This window comes from Rhipicephalus microplus, unplaced genomic scaffold, assembly GCF_043290135.1.
Source record: "Rhipicephalus microplus isolate Deutch F79 unplaced genomic scaffold, USDA_Rmic scaffold_16, whole genome shotgun sequence".
NCBI classification, from domain to species: Eukaryota; Metazoa; Arthropoda; class Arachnida; order Ixodida; family Ixodidae; genus Rhipicephalus; species Rhipicephalus microplus.
Genome location: NW_027464589.1, coordinates 10,715,653 through 10,727,331, shown reverse-complemented (window position 1 = coordinate 10,727,331; position 11,679 = coordinate 10,715,653). Strand labels below are relative to the sequence as shown.

The 11,679-nt window shown below is 48.3% G+C and overlaps 1 protein-coding gene across 1 annotated transcript in view; it reads left to right on the top strand.

Annotated features, from left to right (window-relative positions):
• Positions 1-9,412, top strand: part of LOC119167796 (WD repeat and HMG-box DNA-binding protein 1) — a 465,682-nt gene extending 456,270 nt beyond the window's left edge. The window contains exon 15 of the mRNA XM_075883385.1: positions 9,205-9,412. Within this exon, the coding sequence (XP_075739500.1) occupies positions 9,205-9,321 (117 nt within the window). The 3' untranslated portion in view covers positions 9,322-9,412. The remainder of the gene's footprint in view (positions 1-9,204) is intronic.
• The last annotated feature ends 2,267 nt before the right edge of the window (positions 9,413-11,679 follow it).

The window sequence follows — 11,679 nt, the reverse complement described above, 5'->3', positions numbered from 1 at the left end:
CATCTCTGTATTGTAAATCGTTTTGTACAAGTTCTATCTGTAAAACGATGGATGGATGGATGGATGGATGGATATGGCTGTACTCTTTAGATCGGGCGCTGGCTAGCGCCTCCAAGCCGTAATACCTAATGAACCAAAAACTAGAAACTACAAAGGGACGACTTCGGGCCGCGTGCATCGTCGTAATGTACGGGAGTCACCATCGGGGATCACTTCGTATGTTATTTCGCCAATACATCGTAGAATCCAGTAGGGTCCGAAATAGCAACGTAGAAGTTTCTCACTGAGTCCGCGTCATCGAATGGAAGTCCAAAGCCACACATGATCTCCAGGATGGTACTCGGCGTCGGAGATTGTAGCGTCCGGCATCCACCAGTTGCTGGTCCATTATACGAACTCGAGCGAGCTGGCGGGCCTCCTCCGCACGTTGGAGGTATCCTTGGACGTCGGTGTTGAGGTCGTCGTCTTCTACGTGCGGAAGCATGGCGTCGAGCATCGTAGTCGGCCGTCTTCCGTAGACGAGTTCGAACGGTGTCATCTGCATGGTTTCTTGGATAGCCGTGTTGTACGCAAACGTGACGTACGGGATGACTTCGTCCCACGTCTTATGTTCAACGTCGACGTACATAGACAGCATATCCGCGATTGTCTTATTCAGCCGTTCCGTTAGTCTGTTTGTTTGGGGGTGATACGCCGTCGTTCTTCGGTGATCCGTGTTGCTGTAGCGTAAGATTCCTTGCATGACCTCCGCAGTGAAGGTCGTTCCGCGATCTGTGATTAGGACCTCAGGGGCTCCATGTCGCAGCACAACTTGGTTAATAAAGAAATTTGCAACTTCTTGTGCAGTTCCCCTCGGAAGAGCGGTGGTCTCTGCGTAGCGCGTCATGTAGTCTGTCGCTACGACAATCCATTTGTTCGCAGATCGAGATGTAGCGAATGGGCCCAGTAGGTCCATTTCGATCTGTTGGAAGGGCCTCGTTGGGACGGCGATCGGCTGCAGAAGTCCGGCGATCTCGTCGGTGGTGTTTTTCGTCGCTGGCAGTCACGGCAGCTCCGGACGTAGTGGGTGACATCGGATATAAGGCGGGGCCAGAAGTATTTCGCCTTAATTTTTGTAATCGTGCGAGCTGTTTCGAGATGTCCGGAAGACGAGTCGTCGTGGCACGCTTCCAAAATTTCGTCACGAAGGTCTGCGGGGATGACAAGTAGATAATTCGTTCTCGTTCCAGGGTTGAAATTCTTCTTCACTAGGATGGAGTTTTTGAGGCTGAACGCTGGTAAGTTGCGCTTGAACGCCCTAGGCATGGCGACGTTGCATCCTTCGAGGTAGTCGATCATGGCGCGGAGGTCAGGGTCGGCACGCTGCTGGGCGGCTAGGTCGCTCTCTGTCACGACTCCCAAGAACGCGCTGTCGTCATCGGTGTCCTGTGGTGGTGGGTCGACGGGGGTGCGGGACAGGCAATCGGCGTTGGAGTGTTTCCTGCCGGATTTGTAGAATATTGTAACGTCGAACTCTTGCAGGCGCAAGCTCCTCCGCCCAAGACGGCCAGAGGGGTCCTTCAAATTGGCGAGCCAACACAGCGCATGATGGTCTGTCACAACCTTAAACGGTCTATCATAGACGTATGGGCAAAATTTTGAAATGGCCCATATGATAGCCAGGCACTCTTTCTCGGAGGCAGAGTAGTTTCTCTCCTCCTTCGAAAGACCACGGCTTGCATAGGCGATTACCTTTTCGTAACCGCTTTGCTTTTGGACGAGGACGGCACCCAAACCGATATCACTGGCGTCCGTGTGCATTTCCATTTTGGCCTTTTCGTCGAAATGAGCGAGCACGGACGGGTTTTGCAGGCGTTGTTGCAGCTCGCAGAATGCCTTTTCTTGGTCGTTTCCCAGCTGAAAGGGGTGCTTTCTTTCGTAAGGCGCGTGAGTGGCTCTGCAATGCGTGCGAAGTTTGCGACGAAGCGCCGATAGTATGCGCACAGTCCGAGAAACCTTCGCACACCCTTTTTATCTTTCGGCCTTGGGAAGTTCGCAATGGCTGATGTTTTTGCCGGGTCAGGTAGGACTCCCGTGGCGTTCACGACGTGACTTAAGAACTTAAGTTCCTCGTACGCGAAACGGCACTTCTCAGGCTTCAGCGTTAACCCCGACGTACGAATGGCCTCGAGTACAGATTCCAACCTTGTGAGGTGTTCGTCGAAAATCCGGGCGAATACGACAACGTCGTCGAGGTATACGAGGCAAGTGTGCCACTTCAGGCCTGCTTGCACAGTGTCCGTGACTCTCTGAAACGTTGCGGGCGCCGTGCACAGCCCAAACGGCATCACCTTGAACTCGTATAGACCGTCCGGGGTTATAAATGCAGTCTTCTCTCGGTCTCTCTCGTCCACTTCAATTTGCCAGTAGCCAGTCTTCAGATCCATGGATGAGAAGTACTTGGCGGGGCATAGGTGGTCGAGGGCGTCGTCGATTCGTGGCAGGGGGTACACGTCCTTTTTGGTGATTTTGTTTAGTCTCCGGTAGTCAACGCAGAATCTTAAAGTGCCATCTTTTTTCTTCACGAGTACAACCGGCGCAGCCCACGGACTTTTCGATGGCTGTATTATGTCGTCGCTGAGCATGTCATCTACTTGAGTCCGGATGGCTTCGCGCTCGTGTGAAGAAACGCGGTACGGTGACTGTCTGGTAGGTCGGGCTCCATCTTCGGTTATTATCCGGTGCTTCGCCAAAGGTGTCTGCCGTAACTTCGAGTTCGAGGAAAAACACTCGCTGTAGCGACGGAGCAACTCCAGTAATCTGTCCCGATTTTCTTGCGACAGCGCCGGGTTCAGGTCGAAAGGATGTGGCAGCCTGGAAGCATCTGCGCCTGCGCGTTCAAAGGTGGCGGCCGCGATCACTTGACTCGCTTCTTGCGTTTCTTCGAGGAACGCAATCGCAGCGCCCTTGTTTAGATGCTGGTACTCCTCGGTGAAATTGGTGACCAAAACGTGGGATCTGCGTTGCTTAAACCGCGCAATGCCTTTTGCGAGAGACACACCGCGGTCTAGAAGCAACCTTTGGTCAGTCTCCACGATAGCGTCGACGTCAGGAGCAGCACCTTCAGAATAGACGGCGATCATCAAGCTTGCACGGGGTGGCAGGGTGACGTGATCGTCGGCGATCCTTACAGCAGCACGGTGTCCGAGGTTCGGCTGCGGCGTCGTGGAGTGATCAGAAGAAAACGTTATCGACCTGGTCTCCAGATCAATTATTGCGCCATTGTCCGTCAAAAAGTCCATTCCGAGAATTACGTCGCGGGAGCAGTTAGGCAAAATGACGAACTCTGCAGGGTACGTAGTGCCGTCTATGGTGACGCGCGATGTGCACATTCCACTTGGGGTCACGAGGTGGCCTCCTGCTGTGCGTATGTGGGGACCGTCCCATTTGGTCGTAACTTTTTTAGCTTGGACGCGAATGACCCGCTCATGACCGTGTAGTCGGCTCCCGTGTCGATGAAGGCGACTACGTCAAGGCCGTCGATGGACAACTGGACGTCAGATGCCGCTTTCCTCGAATTTCGGGTGCGTCAGGGCGTCGTATTGCGGCTTGCGCGTGTTGATGGTCGGGCACTATGCATCGTCATCGTCGTCTTCTCAGCGGCAGGCTTCGTCATTTCGGGTACGCGTCGCGCAGCGTAGCTGTCGTCGTTTTCGGGGGTGTCGTCAGGGTGTCGGGATGAGGGCATGTCGTGAATCACGGTCTTGCGTTGTTGGAGGGTTTTCATTTTCTCGCCGTTGTGCAACTTCACCTCCAGAAGCTGCTGCTTTTAGTTTCTTCCTCGTGGGCTGGGGGACCTTCCACGGGCGAAGTCAGCATTGCTGCAACGGTTGGGCGATTGGTACGGGTGGGGCGACGGCGAACGGTTGAAACGGGATGGTCCACGGTTGGTGTTCGACAGGTATTCTTCGATCTCAAATGGGCGCTGGCCGGCTCGCGGGCGGGCTGCGTCGACGGGGAACCCACGCAAACCCAGCCTCTTGTACGGGCAGCGGCGGTAGACGTGGTCGGCCTCTCCGCAGTGGTAGCACAGCGGGCGATTATCTGGTGTTCGCCACACCTCGGTCTTCCTGTGCACCTGGTTTCGGGTTACAGGGGGTCGGGCGGGCGACATTGGGCGGCGGTACGGCGGGGCCTCTTGATAACGGGTTGGGACGGGTCGGGGTCGACGAGCAGCAGCGGAGTAGGTCATCGCTTGTGGTTCGTAAGATGCTTCCGAGGGCGTAGAATTCCCCAGTGCTTACTGAACCTCTTCGCGGACGACGTCAGTGAGGGAGGCGACTTGGGGCTGCGCCGTTGCTGGGAACAATTTCCTCAGTTCCTCGCGAACGACGGCACGGATGGTCTCCCGCAAGTCTTCCGTCGCCAATCCAGGGGCGTTTACCGGGTTCACCGAAAGGGTGTTGAGTGGTCTATCGTATTGCCGCGAACGCATATCCAAGGTCCTCTCGATCATCAAAGCCTCGGTGACGAACTCAGCGACGGTCTTAGGGGGGTTGCGGATGAGTCCAGCGAAGAGCTCTTGTTTAACTCCCGGCATCAGAAAGCGCACCTTCTTTTCTTCTGCCATTTCGGGGTCAGCTCTCTGGAACAGCATCTTCATCTCCTCAGTGAACAGTACAACACCTTCGTTAGGGTGTTGCATTCGCGTCTCCAACAAAAGGGCGGCTCGTTCTTTCCGCACAACCGTAGCGAATGTTTTGAGGAATTCGCTCTTAAAGACAGTCCAGTCGGTTAGGGAGCCTTCATGGTTCTCAAACCACGTTCGAGCTGCGTCCTCCAAATAGAAGAAGACATGACGAAACGTTTCTTCGTCATCCCACCTGTTAAAGATGCCGATGCGCTCCAGCTTCTCCCGCCACTCTTCCGGGTCTTCACCAGGAGATCCTCAGAATGATGGGGGCTCACGAGGTTGTTGCAGAACGACGGGAGGGTGGGTAGCGCTGGTCATGGTGCCTGCGTTGATCATCGTGGTTTTTACGTCTTCTTTCCTCTTTTTATCCGGGAGCAGTCCGAACTCTGGCTAAAGGCCTTGCTGTCGGCGGCTGACACGCGTTGGGTGTGCTTGTCGTGTTGGGCTTGCTTGTCGGCTTGGCAATGGTTTAGGGTTCATGTACCCCGCACCTCCACCAGATGTCACGCAGCAAAGGACGACGCAGTTGTCTATAAGGAAAACAAGTTTATTGGAGCAAGCTTGTGCTCCCCTAACAACTGAAAGAATACACAGGCGGCGAAGCAGCGGTCGGCAAAACGACGTGCACGCTAGTGAGCGTCGGCGATCGAATGTCGCGGCATCGGCTGTGCGGGAATTTATATCTCTCAGCGCGAGCGTTTCTCGAATAGTCGAGTTGTATCGAGAACGCTGTGATAGAGTTTGTTCGAAACGATGTTTGTTCGGAACGCTCAAAACGCTGTTTGACAGCGTTTGTTCGAAACGCTGTGAAAACAGTGATAGCACAGGCCGGCATAGCCAGGCCGAAAAAGCAAAACACAAATGAACAAACCCAATGCATGGTTCGCGGCAATATCATCTGCGTACATTAATGCTGGTAGTGCCTGATCAATGAGTTTTCCTTGTTTGACTAAAGAGAGGTTGAAGCCCAGTCCACTTCCCTCTAATTTGGCCTCTAATCCTTGTAGATACATCATGAATAATAAGGGTGACAGGGGAAACCCCTGCCTAAGCCCCCGTTTTACCTCTGCAGGCTTGGATACCTGTTTTTCCCACTTTATAACTACCTTGTTACCTTTATAGATATCCTTTAAAAGATTAGTGACTACATGTTCTACGCCTAGTGCGTCCAGTATTCCCCACAATTCCTCTTGAACCACACTATCGTACGCTCCCTTCATATCTAAAAATGCTAGCCACAGGGGCCTGTGTTTCTTTTCTGCTATTTCTATGCACTGCATCACTGAGAACACATTGTCTTCCAGCCTCCTGTATTTTCGAAACCCATTCTTCAGTTCTCCCAGCACCCCCTCATCCTCTATCCATGCCTGCAGTCTTTCCTTTATAATCTGCATCGCCAGCCTGTAGACCACTGATGTGACTGTTATGGGACGGTAGTTGTTTATGTCAGCTTTGTCCCCCTTTCCTTTATAGATCATGCTCATCCTGCTAAGTTTCTATCCATCGGGAACTTCCCCATCGATTATTAGTTTGCTCACTGCCTCTCTCAAAGCCTGCTTAGACTTCGGACCTAATGTCTTTATCACCATAATCGGAATGCCATCTGGACCTGTTGATGTACTACTCGGATCCCTTTTCTCAGCCCTTTCCCACTCACGTTGTGAAAATGGAGCCATTGCACCACTTGGTTCGTCCTTGTCTATTGTGGTGCATAAAGCACTTCTTTGTTGAAATCTTTCTGTCACCCTTGTTCTTATATATTCAATAGCTTCGTCCACTTCTAGCCTAGCACCTTGGGCTGTAGTTATAAACCTCTGCTCACGGCTCGTCTCATTTCTTAGGGAGTTTAGATGGTTCCAAAATTTCGCAGCTGCCTTTCTATCTTTTTTATGTACTTCTGCCAGCCACTGAGCTGCTTTTCTTCTAATCTTTTCATTGATCAGAAGGGATGCATCGCTTCTACAGCTTAGAAAGGTTTCCCATTTTCTTTCAACTACATCTGTCCGTTCACCCTGCTGCTTAGCATGTCTGTGTTCCCTAGAGGCTTTCTGACGTTTTGCTATGGCTCTCTTAACTTCCTCATCCCACCAACTTTTGGGTTTGTGTCTTCTTTTCCGGGGTGACTTGTCACACGTCTTAGCAAGCTCTAGCTCAAACAGTCTAATTAGATTCGTGTATGTCCTCACTGTCTTATTATCCTCCGTGATACTTTCTCAATTTGTTTAGTGGCTATTTCAATTTGCCTTTCTGAATAAAAATTTTGCTGTAGTTGCTCATCTTGTCTCCTTCCCACTTTCACTGCTCTTCCAAAACTTAGCTCGATACGTTTGTGATCGCTACCCAGACTTCTGGAGCCACCTTCATCTATGTGCATTCCTTTGAGCTTATCATACATTCTATGTGACATCAGTGACATCATCTATCGTCGACTGCAGCCTTCCTACCTCCCATGTTATTTGCCCTTCACACTCCTCGGTACTGTTGCAAATGATCAAATCAAGCTTTTCACACATATCCATGATCATTTTGCCTCAAGCAAAGGCCAGGGAGGAAAACCGGGCAATGGTAGAGTGTATATGAAAGGACATTCGAGAGTTAGGAAGAGAGTGCGAGATAATTATACTAGGAAGCATGAATGCGCACATAGAAGATATAGATGGGTATACTGACCCGACAGGCAGTATACCCATCCATTTTTTCCTCGACCTCACATTGCCTACACTTCGCGTCAGCCTCTTCTTTATCCGCTTCTACACTTGGGTCCACTTTCAAAACCACTCCGCATCTTGAACACTTTACAGTCTTTTTGACCGTGTCTTTCTCACACCAATTGTCCCTATTCTCGATAAATACTAAACTCGAGCCCTGCACTACGAAAAAGAAAGAAAGTCTAAGCTCTACTACAAAAGTTTGCGTGTTCAATGTACGCGCAACTCCCCCACGGGGTGGCAAAAGGAAAAAAAACAAACCCAACAAAAAATTTCAAATACACACACCCGCACTAACTAATAAATACTTGGTGACTGGCCCCCGAAAAAGCCGTATCATAAAATAAGTGCTACGAAGATTTCAACTGCTGCCTTATAATTATAAAGACAACCTCAAAACATGCAAAAACACTTATCTGCGCAGTCGATCCGGAGCGCTCAAAAAACACGTCCATCCATTGTGACAGCCCAAACCAAACTCCATTGGTGAACGTCCAGTGGTGAAGGCGTCTCCTACCGGGGAAAAGGCACGAAGACAACAGCGATCATCTTTGTGAAGCAATGAACCCGGCTACGCTTCGCCACGAAAAACCTGGTCAGAACCGTATTCCGAGTCCGGACAAAATTTACTATGTCCATCAACGTTCTAATGGCAAGCTATTCATATCTACCAGTAAATGCTGCGCACTGGCATCTCGGAAGGAACTATCGTGTTTTCAGCATTACCAGCAAAAGGGCGCAATGAGCGCGCGTCGCCACGTCGCGCGGCAGCACGTACTCCATGCGTACTTTGTACCGCTTAGAAGAGGAGAATGACGCTCCCTCGGGCGCCCTTATCTCACAGTGTGGATGAGGGAAAGATCGTACATTTCGGCAGGGCTCGTACTTTACATTGTTGTAGTTACAGGGCGCACAAAGGTCACCGTAATCATTGCAGTATCCGTTTGCGAAAAGTGTGCGCTTTTCAGACACAGCGAAGTAACTACTGATATGCTTATTCACGTGCATCTATACCTGTAAGTACGTTTCGTGCGTAAATTATGCGTGAGAAACGCGAGGGATGTTTCGATCTGCTCTTCATTCTGCACGTGACCTTCTAATTTGTTCTATTTGATTATTTATTTATGATACCTTACAAGCTCAATGAGAGCATTGAGTAAGGGGGGTACAAACTTCAAAGAGTAATAGGACGGTCATCAATAACATGGAATACACAGAAAATAACACAACATCGTGACAAAACGTGTCTGGTCACTGACACTCAAACAAATCTAATACGCGAATGTTTACCGATATGCAAAAAGCTTGAATAACAAGAAATTCAAGGTACATGAACGAAATACAATAAAGAAATTCGGAAGGCGTAGCTATAGAATTCAAGTGAGCAGCAATGGCGGTGCAACTGAGCAACAAAAACTGGGAGAATAACAAGAACTGGGAGAACAATGGCAATAAAAAACAACATACACACGCATTTTCTAAACACACATACTGCTAGCCGTACGAAGGCATTCACCAATATAAATTGCAAGACAACATTGGGTACAGCAAAAATTAAAGAGAACCAAAGAGAAGTGTGAAACTAGGTGAGTGGCACAGCTGCAGGTACAAACATCAGTGAAGTTAGAGCGATTAGTGCGATGAAAAATGATGACACACATGTTCGCGAAAAGAATATGGATCGGTGATGGAGGCGCTATCGTGTTCATCGCTTCACCCTTGCAGCAAAGTTGTGACTTTTTTTGTTTTTGGAGAGCTAGGGTTGAACCGGGACTTTCACCGCTATACCGTTTTCAACAATGAACATTTATTCCTTCTTTCCAGGTGGTCCCTAAGAAGCGCCGCATCGAGCAGAGTATGCATCCTCGAGCAGCTCCCGGCACCAAACAGGCCAGGACAAAGCAGCTCACCCTCCCCCAGATGATGCGCAAGCTGCCTTGAGATTATTTACACAGGCTTAGTGTAATAGTGCGAAGAAAACGCTGATGTGCATTATCCTAAACGACCAATAAAGTTTACTGTACGTATGGTATTTTTTAGTTTCAGCGTTATTGTGTTAACGTGGGTTACATGACGCGTGTGAAAGGGCGGCAATTTCGCATCGGATGATTGTGTTATAGGTATGTGGCTGAGCTTGCCTTTAAGTGCTTTTGAAGGCTAATCGTTAGGAATAACTTGGAGAAATTTTCAAGATCGCTTTCCTTTTTAAATCTTCTTGGGCGTAGCAAGATCATCGGTGTGAAATTTTTCTTTGTGGTGCGTGGTTTGCAGTTCTTTACTTTAATTATTCGTAAAAAAAATGTACCAAAGTTGCTGCCTGCTGAGAATAAAACAAGCATTTCCAGCTTTTTATTCTTTTCTGTTCTAATGCAGTCATGTTTAAGTAAATTAGGTGGGTGTCACAACTTGGCTATGTGAATGGTATCCCGCTATACTGAAATGCTCTGTTCATAAGTAATGTTTGCGGTGTGGCAACCATATTTTCTTGACCCCTGCTATCACGCTATACTCTGAAAACTCTAGTGTCGTTAATATTGCAATCATAAGTTTTTATATAAGAGAAAGTCAACGTTGGAAAGTCATTTTTGGAAGTTGCGCCTAAATCTAGGCGCGCGAGTTTAGGAATTTTTAAGTGTACTTGCATTTTGTCAACATTGGCTCATCCAAATCTCCTAGAATTTAGTATGTAACGTTCCTGGTCACATTTAATTCTTAATACTCTAGGCCCTCGCGGTCTGTTAGAGTGTTGGGAGTACACAATATACAATAATAAATACAATACTCTGTTCAAGTCAACTTCCAACGATGCTGAAAACTTTCAGCTGACTCAAAATATCAAATAGACTGGAACCGAGCTTGTTCGAGTCAATAATCATAGAGGCAGAAAGGAACACTTGAACACATCGATTATCATGGCATAAGGTAAAATAACATACGAATGATTGATACGCAGTAATACGTGAGCTGGGGGGTGTATTGGTCGATCTATGTTTAGTTTAGAGTATACATTTATTACAGAAACATTTAGCCATGCGTTATGTCTTCGCCTAGATAGCTGTTGAAGCTTAGCCCTGTTATGTAACAGGGTCAATGATTGCGCCAGCTGCTAGCAAGAAGAAACAAACCTGGCTGCCGTTTGTTTGATCTTTTCTAGCTCATCAACAAGCTTTTGACCATGTGGGTACCATTTATTACTGGCATTTATCTAGGGTTGGAGGTACTAGTGTTCTTTAAGCCATCAGTTTGAACTCGGACTTAGCATGTCTTCGCTTTCGCCGCAGAACAAGCAGCTTAGACTCAGGCGAATAACCAATATTTTCAATATGCTTGTTCCAGGTCAGATTGTAAGTAATTGTAGCGCCGAGGTATTTTATCTGACCAGGTCGCTTAACTTCATCATTTTTTATTTCCTATCCAGCTTTCAGGGACACCTTGACTTACTGTATATGCTACCTTTGGGTAGCAGAGTTGCGCCAAGCTACGCCATCTTGGGTTCAAAAAACTTGCGGGAAAGCCACTCACCTCCCGCTTAAGAGCAGCGGTCGTGCTTCAGTGTACTAGCGTTGCTTTATTTATTTCTTCGCTTTCTTTGTATTTTTAAGAAGGTACGAGCTTTTGTTCATACCTTCATAAAAAAATCTGTTGTTCCAATCAGTTGTTCCAGTTGTGCCCAGAAGCATTGATTTTCTGTTAACGTTGTTGATACATAATAACAAAACAAAGTGCATCGGCTTGCTGAACTTGCGAGATATACATTTGTATTGGTGACACATTAGCTTCGTCTTTTTTCCTTTGTTTTTTTTTTCCATTCACAGCTATGAAAATATTTTTTTTCACTTTCTATCGTGATCGGGCCAGTTAGCAGTAGCTTTTTTTGGTCGCGTTGAGTCATTCGCCAAATGTGTGAGAAATCCAGATATAGATTTGAGGTGTTCAATTGAATCAAGCGGGATAGCGATCGAGTGTAGGCGTGCGAGGCCCGCGTTACAGGCGGCTCTCGTATTACGCTCGTGTTACAATCGCGGCTTACGACAGATGATTTGAATCGTTGTTTAACAGCCCCGTCGCGTCTAGCATTTCTTTCGCTGAAGGTTTTTTTTAGTTCATGCGCTTTCAGCAACACCTTGCCTGTTCTGTTCACTTGGGCTGCATGTAGTACAATTCAACACAGAATGCACATTTCTCGCGACCAACATGCAGCACAGGTACAGTACTGAAGAAGCACGGCGAAAATAACAACAGCCGATGTCAACCACGCTTGATCTGCCCGGTAGTTGCTGTTACGAGGAGAATAGGCCC